Raw genomic sequence first — 12,649 nt, 5'->3', positions numbered from 1 at the left:
CTATCTTTAACCAAAACAAATATGTAATAAATACAACCCATTTCTTGCTTTTCTGATGCAATGGATATTTAAAGTAGATTACTATAGGTTTATTTAAACCAAATTCACTTCCAAGGTATTCCTTTACTTTCTTTACATTTCCACTCTATATATACATCTACTTTTATTTTGGGTTCTAAAAGACCATTTAAATAAAGCCATAAAAGTGAAAAGTATATTTTATATATAGTAAAATGTCTTGGTCTGGAATATTTGAAGAAGCTCTGAGATATTATGAAACTTCAATAATTTTAAATAAAATTCTACAATTTAAATGACATAAGTTTAATGATTTACATCAAATTCTAAAAACAACTCCTAATCTAAAATTATTAGCAATAAAAGTTACAAGTGAGGGGCACCTGGGTGGCTCAGTGGTTGAGTGCTTGCCTTTGGCTCAGGTCCTGATCCTGGATTCCTGGGATCAAGTCCCACATCAGGCTCACCAGAGGGAACCTGCTTCTCCCTCTGCCTGTGTCTCTGCCTCTCTTGGTGTCTCTCATGAATAAATAAAGTCAAATAAATAAATAAATAAATAAATAAATAAATAAATGTTACAAGTGGTACACCTACAGGTCAAGAATAATTGGACAATGAAAGCAAAGAACACATGTGACTTTTTTTACCCTACATAGTTGCAAATTAACTTTTAATATGCATTATTCAATTAATTAATATCAATACATGGCAAATGTCATATTAAATTTATTTTTCCTTTTTATACCTTTGTTGTGCATATAAAATCATATTTTATAAAATACTTTATAATAGCTACCAACTATTTTAAAATTCTATCACACTCCTACTATACTGATGTAGTTATACTTGAGTATTCTTGCATAATATATTCATTATCTCAAACTGTTCTCATTTTGGCTTTTTACTTAAATCTATTAATTTTGCAGTGCTCGTATACTCAACTCTACTAGTACTCATAATCTCTCCTCAATGCCAGGTATAAAACATATTTAAATTTCTTATATTTGCATATACTGTTCACAATCTCCACGTTTAAAAATTTTTTCCAATCACATATGTTCCTCATTTGGAAACTAGAAATAACAATAGTATCTTCTCAGAGAGTTGCTGTGTGGATTAAATAAATTAAAATATGTAAAACACAGCCATATATATATGCAAGGTATCATTATTATTAAATCTCACATATACCATAAAATGTTAAGGTAAAATTTCAATAGCAGCAGCAACATGATATTACACTAAGAATATTCAGTAGCAAGAAAAAATAAAGAACATAAAAGAGCCTGCCCATGAAAGAGGAAAGCTGTAATCCTTTGCAGCAAAACAAATTTTAAAAGAAACTCTGTTGGTTTGAAGAAAGTAAACTATTATTGAGGCCTGAAGATGTCTGTCTACCTAAAGTACAGGAGTGGCAGAGTGGGATAATAAATGTAGTTTTACTGTCCAGAAAAGAGGGTAACAGCACTGATGGGGTAAAAAGTTTCAATGCATGAACCTGAACATGGAGATTTACGTTTTTTTGTTTTTTTTTTAAAGCATGTGACTGACTCCTGCTGCAGTGGTTCCTTGAAAGGAAACAAGGAATCATTCCTGGTCTATGAATGATGGACACCCAAATCATTTGTGACATAGAAACAAAGAATTCTTGAGTTTGGAATACAAAATTTTGAGAACTAAGAGAAGTGGTCTTAAGAATTCAAAGTGCCATCTCCAAAAGAATGTGGCCTTCAGAAAGGGAGACTATTCTTTTATTTTTATTTATTTATTTATTTATTTATTTATTTATTTATTTATTATTTTTTTGAGACTATACTTTTTAAAAAAGAACAGAATTATATAACTTTCTTCCCTGAACATCATGCAGCCTGTGCAGGCAGCTTCATCAAGAGTAGAATAGTTTTATCCACAGGAAATTTGATTTTAATCCACAGGACTCTTCAATGTTCAATGAGAAGCAATGGGTACATTGCCCATACCTTTGGGAGCCCCTGGTTAAACTGATAATTAAAAAAAAAATCCTAACGAAAACTACAGTATTCCTGCTACTCAGGTCGACAGTTGACAAAGAAGTTTAACCTACTTGGAAAATAAAAGAGAAATGCCTAGACCTCTGATTCTGGTCAAGACGAAGTTGGAGGAGCCACATTCACTCTCTTGTTACGTCAACAAGAAGCGAACATCTCTTGCTCCCTCTCACTCTGGCTCTCACTTTCTCTGTCCACAGAGATACACACACACACACACATACATACAAATATGTACATACACATTCATGGCACTGGAGGCAACGAGGAACAGTGATTCCTGAAAAGTGGGAAAGAAATGTGGTAAGCCCAGTGATCACCCCAGTTTATTTCACTGAGAGCACTTCAAAAAATTAATAATGTACTTAAAAATGATCCCACAAAGAAAAACTCTGGGTTAGCTCATTGGTGAATTCTACCAAACATTTAAGTAAAAACTTAGTAACAATTCTATGCAAACTTTCCCAGGGAATTTAAAATGAGAAGATAATTCCTAATTTATTAATTTTTTAATTATTTAACTACTTTATTTATTTTTGTATATTTCTTATTGGAGTTTTTTTTTCTTATTGGAGTTTGATTTGCCAACATATAGCATATCACCCAGTGCTCATCCCGCCAAGTGCCCCCCTCAGTGCTTGTCACCCAGTCACCCCCACTCCCCACCCACTTCCCTTTCCACCACCCCTAGTTCGTTTCCCAGAGTTAGGAGTCTCTCATGTTCTGTCTCCCTCTCTGATATTTCCCACGCATTTTTTCTCCTTTCCCCTTTATTCCCTTTCACTATTTTTTATATTCCCCAAATGAATGAGGCAATATAATGTTTGTCTTTCTCCAATTGACTTACTTCACTCAGCATCATACCCTCCAGTTCCATCCATGTCGAAGCAAATGGTGGGTATTTGTCATTTCTAATGGCTGAGGAATATTCCATTGTATACATAGACCACAGCTTCCTTATCCATCATCTTGCGATGGACACCGAGGCTCCTTCCACAGTTTGGCTATTGTGGACATTGATGCTGTGAACATTGGGGTGCAGGTGTCCTGCTGATTCACTGCCTCTGTATCTCTGGGGTAAATCCCCAGCAGTGAAATTGCTGGGTCGTAGGGCAGATCTATTTTTAACCATTTGAGGAACCTCCACACAGTTTTCCAGAGTGGCTGTACCAGTTCACATTCCCAACAACAGTGCAGAAGGGTTCCCCCTTCTCCACATCCTCTCCAACATTTGTTGTTTCCTATCTTGTTGATTTTCACCATTCTCACTGGTGTGAGGTAGTATCTCATCCAGATGAACAAAACCAGGAGTTGGTTCTTTGAAAGAATTAATAAGATAGATAAACCATTAGCCAGCGTTATTGAAAAGAAAAAAAAGACTCAAATTAATAAAAACATAAATTAAAGACAAGAGATCACAACCAATAACAAGGAAATTCAAATGATTTTTAAAAAGAATTATGAGCAGCTATATGACAATAAATTAGGCAATCTAGAAGAAATGGATACATTTCTGGAAAACCACAAAATGCAAAAACTGGAACAGAAAACCTAAATAGGTCAATAACCACGGAAGAAATTGAAACAGTCATCAAAACCCTCCCAAGACACAAAAGTCCAGGGTCAGAGGGCTTCCCAGGGGGATTCTATCAACCTTTAAAGAAGAAACAATACCTATTCAATTGAAGCTGTTCCAAAAGATAGAAAGAGACGGAATACTTCCAAATTTGTTTTATGAGGCCAGCATCACCTTAATTCCAAAACCAGACAAAGACCCCACAAAAAAAATTATAGACCAATATCCCTGATGAACACAGATGTAAAAATTAACAACAAGATACTAGTCAATAGGATACAACAGGACATTAAGGAGATTATTCACCATGGCCAAGTGGGATTTATCCCTGGGATGCAAAGCTGGTTCAACACTCATAAAACAATCAGTGTGATAGATCATATCAGCAAGAGAAAAAACAAGAACCATAGGATCCTCTCAATAGATGCAGAGAAAGAATTTGACAAAATACAGCATCCATTCCTGATCAAAACTCTTCAGAGTGTAGGGATAGAGGGAACATTCCTCAGCATCTTAAAAGCCATCTACGAAAAGCCCACACAAATATCATTCTCAATGGGGAAGCACTGGGAGCCTTTCCCCTAAGATCAGGAACACGACAGGGATGTCCACTCTCACCACTGCTATTCAACATAGTACTAGAAGTCCTAGCCTCAACAATCAGGCAACAAAAAGAAATAAAAGGCATTCAAATTGATAAAGAAGTCAAACTCTCCCTCTTCACCGATGACATGATACTCTACATAGATAACCCAAAAGACTCCACCCCAAGATTGCTAGAACTCATACAGCAATTTGGCAGTGTGGCAGGATACAAAATCAATGCCCAGAAGTCAGTGGCATTTCTATACACTAACAATGAGACTGAAGAAAGAGAAACTAAGGAGTCAATCCCATGTACAATTGCGCCCAAAAGCATAAGATACCTAGGAATAAACCTAACCAAAGAGGTAAAGGATCTATACCCTAAAAACTACAGAACACTTCTGAAAGAAATTGAGGAAGACACAAAAAGATAGAAAAACACTCCATGCTCATGGATTAGAAGAATTAATAATGTAAAACTGTCAATGTTACGCAGGGCTATTTACACATTCAATGCAATCCCTATCAAAAGACCATGGACTTTTTTCAAAGAGTTGGAACAAATCATCTTAAGATTTGTGTGGAATCAGAAAAGACCCCAAATAGCCAGGGGAATATTGAAAAAGAAAACCACAGCTGGGGGCATCACAATGCCAGATTTCAGGTTGTACTACAAAGCTGTGGTCATCAAGACAGTGTGGTGCTGGCACAAAAACAGACACATAGATCAATGGAACAGAATAAAGAATCCAGAAGTGGACCCTCAATTTTATGGTCAACTAATATTCAACAAAGGAAGAAAGACTATCAGCTGGAGAAAAGACAGTTTCTTCAATAAATGGTGCTGGGAATATTGGACATCCACATGCAGAAGAATGAAACTGGACCACTCTCTTGCACCAGACACAAAGATAAACTCAAAATGGATGAAAGATCTAAATGTGAGACAAGATTCCATCAAAATCCTAGAGGAGAACACAGGCAACACCCTTTTTGACCTCGGCCACAGTAACTTCTTGCAAGATACATCCACGAAGGCAAAAGAAACAAAAGCAAGAATGAACTATTGGGACTTCATCAAGATAAGAAGCTTTTGCACAGCCAAGGATACAGTCAACAAAACTAAAAGACAACCTACAGAATGGGAGAAGATATTTGCAAATGACGTATCAGATAAAGGGCTAGTTTCCAAGATCTATAAAGAACTTATTAAACTCAACACCAAAGCAACAAACAATCCAATCATGAAATGGTTGGGCAATCATGAAATGGGCAAAAGACATGAACAGAAATCTCACAGAGAAAGACACAGACATGGCCAAAAAGCACCTGAGAACATGCTCCGCATCACTTGCCATCAGGGAAATGCAAATCAAAACCACAATGAGATCCCACCTCACACCAGTGAGAATGGGGAAAACTAACAAGGCAGGAAACCACAAATGTTGGAGAGGATGCGGAGAAAAGGGAAGCCTCCTGCACTGTTGGTGGGAATGTGACCTGGTGCAGCCACTCTGGAAAACTGTGTGGAGGTTCCTCAAAGAGTTAAAAATATATCTGCCCTAGACCCTGCAATTGCACTGCTGGGGATTTACCCCAAAGATTCAGATGCAATGAAACGCCGGGACACCTGCACCCCGATGTTCATAGCAGCAATGTCCACAACAGCCAAACTGGAAGGAGCCTCGGTGTCCATCGAAAGATGATGGATAAAGAAGATGTGGTCTATGTACACAATGGAATATTCCTCAGCCATTAGAAATGACAAATACCCACCATTTGTTTCGACGTGGATGGAACTGGAGGGTATTATGCTGAGTGAAATAAGTCAATCGGAGAAGGACAAACATTATGTGGTCTCATTCATTTGGGGAATATAAAAAGTGGTGAAAGGGTATAAAGGGGAAAGGAGAAAAAATGTGTGGGAAATATCAGAAAGGGAGAGAGACCATGAGAGACTCCTAACTCTGGGAAACGAACTAGGGGTGGTGGAAGGGGAGGTGGGTGGGGGATGGGGGTGACTGAGTGACGGGCACTGAAGGGGGCACTTGACGGGACGAGCACTGGGTGTTATACTATATGTTGGCATATGAACACCAATAAAAAATAAACTTATAAAAAATAAATGGTAAAAAAATAGTAAGATGATCACAATGAGTCTTAACATCCTTCACCACATACAGTTGCAATTGCAATTTGTGTGTGTGTGTGTATGTGTGTGTGTGGTGAGAACTTTTAAGGTCTATTCCTTTTTTTTTTTTTAATTGTACCTCCAATGGTGGCCTCTCTCTGTGAGTTAATCCTAAATTGCCCCAAGGGTTATAATAAGAGTGTCACTCAGGGGCACTTGGGTGGCTCAGTCCATTAAGCATCAGAGTCTTGATTTTTTGCTCAGGTCATGATCTCAGGGTGGTGAGATCAAGCCCTGTGATTAATTCGGTAGGAGGTATCTGCTTGAGGTTCTCTCCATCTCCCTTTGTCCTGCCCCGGCTCACAAATGCCTGTGCACACATATGCAAGCTCTCTTTCTCTAAAATAAATAAATTAATCTTTAAAAAGAAGAAAGAATGTCACCCTGAAGTTTCTCCAGCCTTTCTAAATCTGTAGGCCTCAATTCACCTTAATATTTTCCTATTTCAAGTACCTAACCTGTTTATTTTTACTACACTGATCAAACTTTTGCTAATCCAGGGATCCCTGGGTGGCGCAGCGGTTTGGCGCCTGCCTTTGGCCCAGGGCGCGATCCTGGAGACCCGGGATCGAATCCCACATCGGGCTCCCGGTACATGGAGCCTGCTTCTTCCTCCACCTGTGTCTCTGCCTCTCTCTCTCTCTCTGTGACTATCATAAATAAATAAATAAATTTTTAAAAAAAAAAAAAAAAAAAACAAACTTTTGCTAATCCAGTATGATAATGGGAAGCTCTTGCCCTATATCATTTTGTATTCTGTACTCTGAAAAATTCTAGATAAATTCTAGAAATAATTCTTAGTTAAAAGGGGATTTAAAATGTAGGATTACAATTAATTTGTGGAAATATTTGGGACAAAAATGGCATCTTCAAAATATTAAGCACATTAAGTAGAGTGTTATGTCTATGGTTTTAGTGTAGCCTTTAGGCACAAAATAGTCATTAAGGTCTTTTAAAATATTTCACTGAGGAATTTTTAATTTAACTTAGTTATTTTTAAATATTTTATTTATTTATGCATGAGAGACACAGAGAGATAGAAGCAGAGACAGGCAGAGGGACAAGCAGGCTCCATGCAGGGAGCCTGACGTGGGACTCGATCCCAGGTCTTCAGGATCAGGCCCTGGGCTGAAGGTCACACTAAACCACTGAGCCACCCGGGTTGCCCATACACTGAGGAATTTTAAAATAATATTATTGGATGCTATTATTTATTTTATTTTATTTTCTAATTGCTTAGCATTTTAACATAGGAAAGCATAGAAATCGCAAGACATTATCTGACTTTAAGTTTGTGATTTTCAGGGTATATTTCATATCATGAAATATGTCTACATTAAGAAATACAGGTAAGATATAATTTGTAGTGAATTTTTGTCTTTTTTGAAACATGATGAGTGTAATTTACTACATAATTTAAAATATTCACTTATCTAACACTTTTCTCATACAGTATAAACTTTTAAATCTGTTTCTCTTGTGTCTGTCAATATGTACACTATGACAATTACCAGAAAGTTTTGCTTTGTGAATGAACAAAACTAAGTCCAAAGAAATTTCCCAAAGGATACATACAACCAGAAAGCAAAAGTTCCTTGTTTTTGGACTATTATTACTTATTTGTTTGTTACTATAGTCCTCATGGACAACCGCCCTGGAGCCTACACTTATGTCTCCGTAATTGTCCGTATGATTACTCCTCTCCCAGTGGAATCCATCAGAAGATGAGCAAAACCCTAATGTTGAAATATCCTGAAGAAAGTTTTTGCAAGACTGAAAATAAGTAAGACCATCGTAAGCAACCGCTGTTGATACTCCAACAAATGATGATGGACCCTGGATGACACAGAGCTGTATGGTCCCTTAATACTCATGGTTGTCTCATTAGCCTTAAGACGCATAAAGCCTACTAGAATTTATGAAAGGAACTTTCCTTTATATATATTCCTTAAATGCGCTTGCCCTGCCTAAAGAGCAAAATTCCATGAACTTGTGTAGCTTTAGTAGCAAGACATCATTGCAGTGTGAGGACCGGAATGTTCATCAGTGTCTCCCTGCTTCAGGAAAAGAGCTAACTGATTATGGCAGATTTTAATTAAACAACTACTAGAAAAAGTAAAATATTTATAATGAGACAATAAACATGGAGGACTTGATCTGAGGAAATGACCATTTATTAAGAAAGCCCTTTAGAGCATTGTATGTAATTTAAATTAGAGGGTTTTAAATTTCATTAATTTAACATACGAATAACTTACTTATATTTAATCTATTTTCAAAGATGGATAAAGTAGTAATGAAACTAAAGAAATTGAGGTAAATCAGGTAATAATATTTTAAAATATATTTTTAATGTCATGTAATGATTCAAGTACTCAGCTATCACAGGCTACCAACAATGTCTTAGAGAATTCATGTAATATCTCTATTTTAGATTCTAGCAACACTCCTGTTTGATATAATGAAAATTATTTAGTCACAAAAACTTTAGGGAAAGAAATTTCAGATGTGATCAAAATTAGACTATATCATATGCTACTTACTGGCCTAATTCTCAGCGAAATTATGATTCAAATTTAAATTTAAATATGATTTAAATTTCTTTCACTGCTTACTAACTGAATAACAGTTTCACAAGCCTAGTAGTATCTAGTGCAAGTTCTTGAACCTTCGTGACATTAAAATTGTTTTATATGCAATATTTAATTAAGATGCAATTAACTTATTCCATATTTAAGAAAACAGTTATGTCACTAGAAACAAAGCCAGGATTGCATTGGCTTATTGATCCCTGTGCCTCTCGCAGGTTTCTGCCATGGGTGACAGGGGAACCAGCAATCGCTCAGAAGTGACTGACTTCATTCTTGTAGGCTTCAGGGTCCGCCCCGAGCTCTACATTCTCCTCTTCCTGCTCTTCCTGCTGGTGTATGCCATGATCCTGCTGGGGAATGTTGGGATGGTGGCCGTTATCCTGACTGATCCCAGGCTGAACACACCGATGTACTTCCTCCTGGGCAACCTCTCCTTCATTGACCTCTTCTACTCCTCTGTAATTGCGCCCAAGGCTATGATCAACTTCTGGTCTGAGAGCAAGTCCATCTCCTTTGCAGGCTGTGTGACCCAGCTCTTTCTCTTTGCCCTCTTCATTGTGGCTGAGGGGTTTCTCCTGGCTGCCATGGCTTATGACCGCTTCATTGCCATCTGCAACCCACTCCTCTACTCTGTCCAGATGTCAACACGCCTCTGCATCCAGTTGGTGGCTGGTTCCTATTTTTGTGGCTGCATCAGCTCGGTTCTTCAGACGAGTATGACATTTAGTATGTCCTTTTGTGCTTCCCGGGCCATTGACCACTTTTACTGTGATGACCGTCCACTTCAAAGGATTTCTTGCTCTGATCTCTACTTTCATAAGATAGTTTCCTTTCTCTTATGCAGCATTATTATTTTGCCCACCATCATTGTCATTCTCGTGTCCTATATGTATATTGTGTCCACAGTTCTAAAGATAAGATCCACTGAGGGACGTAAGAAAGCCTTCTCCACTTGCAGCTCTCACCTAGGAGTCGTGAGCGTCCTGTACGGTGCCATCATTTTTATGTATTTCATCCCTGACAGATTCCCTGAGCTGAGTAAAGTGGCTTCTTTATGTTATACGTTAGTCACTCCCATGTTGAATCCTTTGATTTACTCCCTGAGAAACAAAGATGTCAAAGAGGCTCTGAGAAAGATCCTGGGGAAAAAGATATTTTTATTTAATTCTATCTTAACAGTGATATAACTGAAAGATCTGGATATTATGACAATTTGGGAAGGCATCAATGCAAAGAATGCACCCAATGAGTTTGAAATATTTAATCTCAAAAACTTTATTTATTGAATCCCATAGCCTTACAGCTGAAGAATACATTTGGATGATATTCGCCTGCCTGTGGATTTTGAAGTGAAATGGCTTTCTCTGTACTTCATCTTCATTGGATAATGATCATGGTTTCTGTGATTTCGAGTTTAGGGAAAATATATTCCAGGTTTGTTGCCAGTACTCTGGGGATGATGTTTGGTTTGTATTGTTTATCTTGAGCCAGTGACCAGTGTTACATAGTATGTATATAATTGGTAGAAGTAACAAAGTCTGATATGATAAGAAGAAAGAATTAAATATCAGATTTACTGAAGAAATCCGTTGAGTCCTGTGTGAGAGAATCAGGTACTTGGCAGTGCACACAGTCCTAAGGGTGACATTCGAGTCACTCTTAATTATCTAGAGACTCAATGAATGACACACATATTTCACAGTTTTCCATGGCTTAAATAATTCTTGAAAATTCTTTTTGGAAAGAAAACTATAATGAAAATGAAACAAAAATAAGGATAATTCATTTCTATGGTTTAATTCATCAAATTGATATTTATTGAATTTTTATGTACATTTTGCTTTATGAAGATCCCTAGGTATAATTAATTTCTGTAGTTAAGCTCACAATCAGATATGGAGTCTATTGCTGGCTAGAGAACTAAAAATGCTACAGGGAAACCCAGTAAAAAGAGACATTTATAGAATATATGAAAAGAGTGCAGTCTTTGGAGGTGAATAGTCCTTTTTTTTCTTTTCATTTGTTTTTATTGAAGTTCAATTTGCCAACATATAGTATAACACCCAGTGCTCATCCCATTAAGTGCTCCAGTGCCTGGCACCAAGTCACCCCAACCCACTGCCCACCTTCCCTTCCACTATCTCTTGTTCATTTCCCAGAGTTCGGAGTCTCTCATGTTTGTCTCCATCTCTAATTTTTCCCACTCAGTTCCCCTCCTTTCCCTTAAAATCCCTTTCACTATTTTATATATTCCCTGTATGAGTGAGACCATATAATGTTTGTCCTTCTCCGATTGACTTATTTCACTCAGCATAATACCCTCCAGTTCCTTCCACGTCGAAGCAAATGGTGGGTATTTATCGTTTCTAATGGCTGAGGAATATTCCATTTTATACATAGACCACAGCTTCTTTATCCATCATCTTTCGATGGACACTAAGGCTCCTTCCACAGTTTGGCTATTGTGGACATTGCTGCTATAAACATCGGGGTGCAGGGATCCCGGCGTTTCACTGCATCTGGATCTTTGGGGTAAATCCCCAGCAGTGCAGTTGCTGGGTCGTAGGAAATTTCTATTTTTAACTCTTTGAGGAACCTCCACACAGTTTTCCAGAGTGGCTGCACCATTCACATTCCCACCAACAGTGCAGGAGGGTTCCCCTTTCTACTCATCCTCTCCAACATTTGTGGTTTCCTGTCTTGTTAATTTTCCCCATTCTCACTGGGGTGAGGTGGGATCTCATTGTGGTTTTGATTTGTATTTCCCTGATGGCAAGTGATACGGAGCATGTTCTCAGGTGCTTGTTGGCCATGTCTGTGTCTTCCTCTGTGAGATTTCTGTTCATGTCTTTTGCCCATTTCATGATTGGATTGTTTGTTTCTTTGCTGTTGAGTTTAATAAGTTATTTATAGATCTTGGAGACTAGCCCTTGATCTGATGTGTCATTTGCAAGTCTCTTTTCCCATCCTCTAGGTTGTCTTTGAGTTTTGTGGACTGTTTCATTTTCTGTGCAGAAGCTTCTTATCTTGATGAAGTCCCAATAGTTCATTTTTGCTTTTGTTTCCCTTGTCTTCATGGATGTATCTTGCAAGAAGTTGCTGTGGCCAAGTTCAAAAAGGGTGTTTCCTATCTTCTCCTCCAGGATCTTGATGGATTCTCATCTCACAGTTAGATCTTTCGCCCATTTTGAGTTATCTTGGTGTCTGGTGTAAGAGAATGGGCTAGTTTCATTCTTCTGCATGTGGATGTCCAATTTTCCCAGCACCATTTATTGAAGAGACTGTCATTTTCCCAGTGGATAGTCTTTCCTGCTTTGTCGAATATTAGCGGACCATAGAGTTGAGGGTCCACTTCTGGGTTCTCTATTCTGTTCCATTGATCTATGTGTCTGTTTTTATGCCAGGACCACATTGTCTTGATGACCACAGCTTTGTAGTACAGCCTGAAATCTGGCATTGTGGTGCCCCAACTCTGGTTTTCTTTTTCTTTTTTTTTTTAGATTCTATTTATTTATTCATGAGAGACACACACAGAGGCAGAGACACAGGCAGTGCAAAAAGCAGGCTCCATGCAGGGAGCCCGACGTGGGACTTGATCCTGGATCTCCAAGATCACGCCCTGGGGTGAAAGCAGCGCTAAACCTCTGAGCCACCCGAGCTG

At 38.0% G+C, this 12,649-nt stretch overlaps 1 protein-coding gene across 1 annotated transcript; it reads left to right on the top strand.

Annotated features, from left to right (window-relative positions):
• Nucleotides 1-8,693: 8,693 nt before the first annotated feature.
• LOC121479827 (olfactory receptor 9K2-like) lies at nucleotides 8,694-10,175 on the top strand. Its single transcript, XM_041735624.1, has 2 exons — nucleotides 8,694-8,713; nucleotides 9,233-10,175. The coding sequence occupies exons 1-2, from the start codon at nucleotides 8,694-8,696 to the stop codon at nucleotides 10,173-10,175; spliced, it is 963 nt and encodes a 320-aa protein (XP_041591558.1).
• The last annotated feature ends 2,474 nt before the right edge of the window (nucleotides 10,176-12,649 follow it).

The sequence above is a fragment of the Vulpes lagopus genome, chromosome 21 (genome assembly GCF_018345385.1).
Source record: "Vulpes lagopus strain Blue_001 chromosome 21, ASM1834538v1, whole genome shotgun sequence".
Taxonomy (NCBI): Eukaryota; Metazoa; Chordata; class Mammalia; order Carnivora; family Canidae; genus Vulpes; species Vulpes lagopus.
This window is presented reverse-complemented; position numbering and strand designations above follow the sequence as displayed.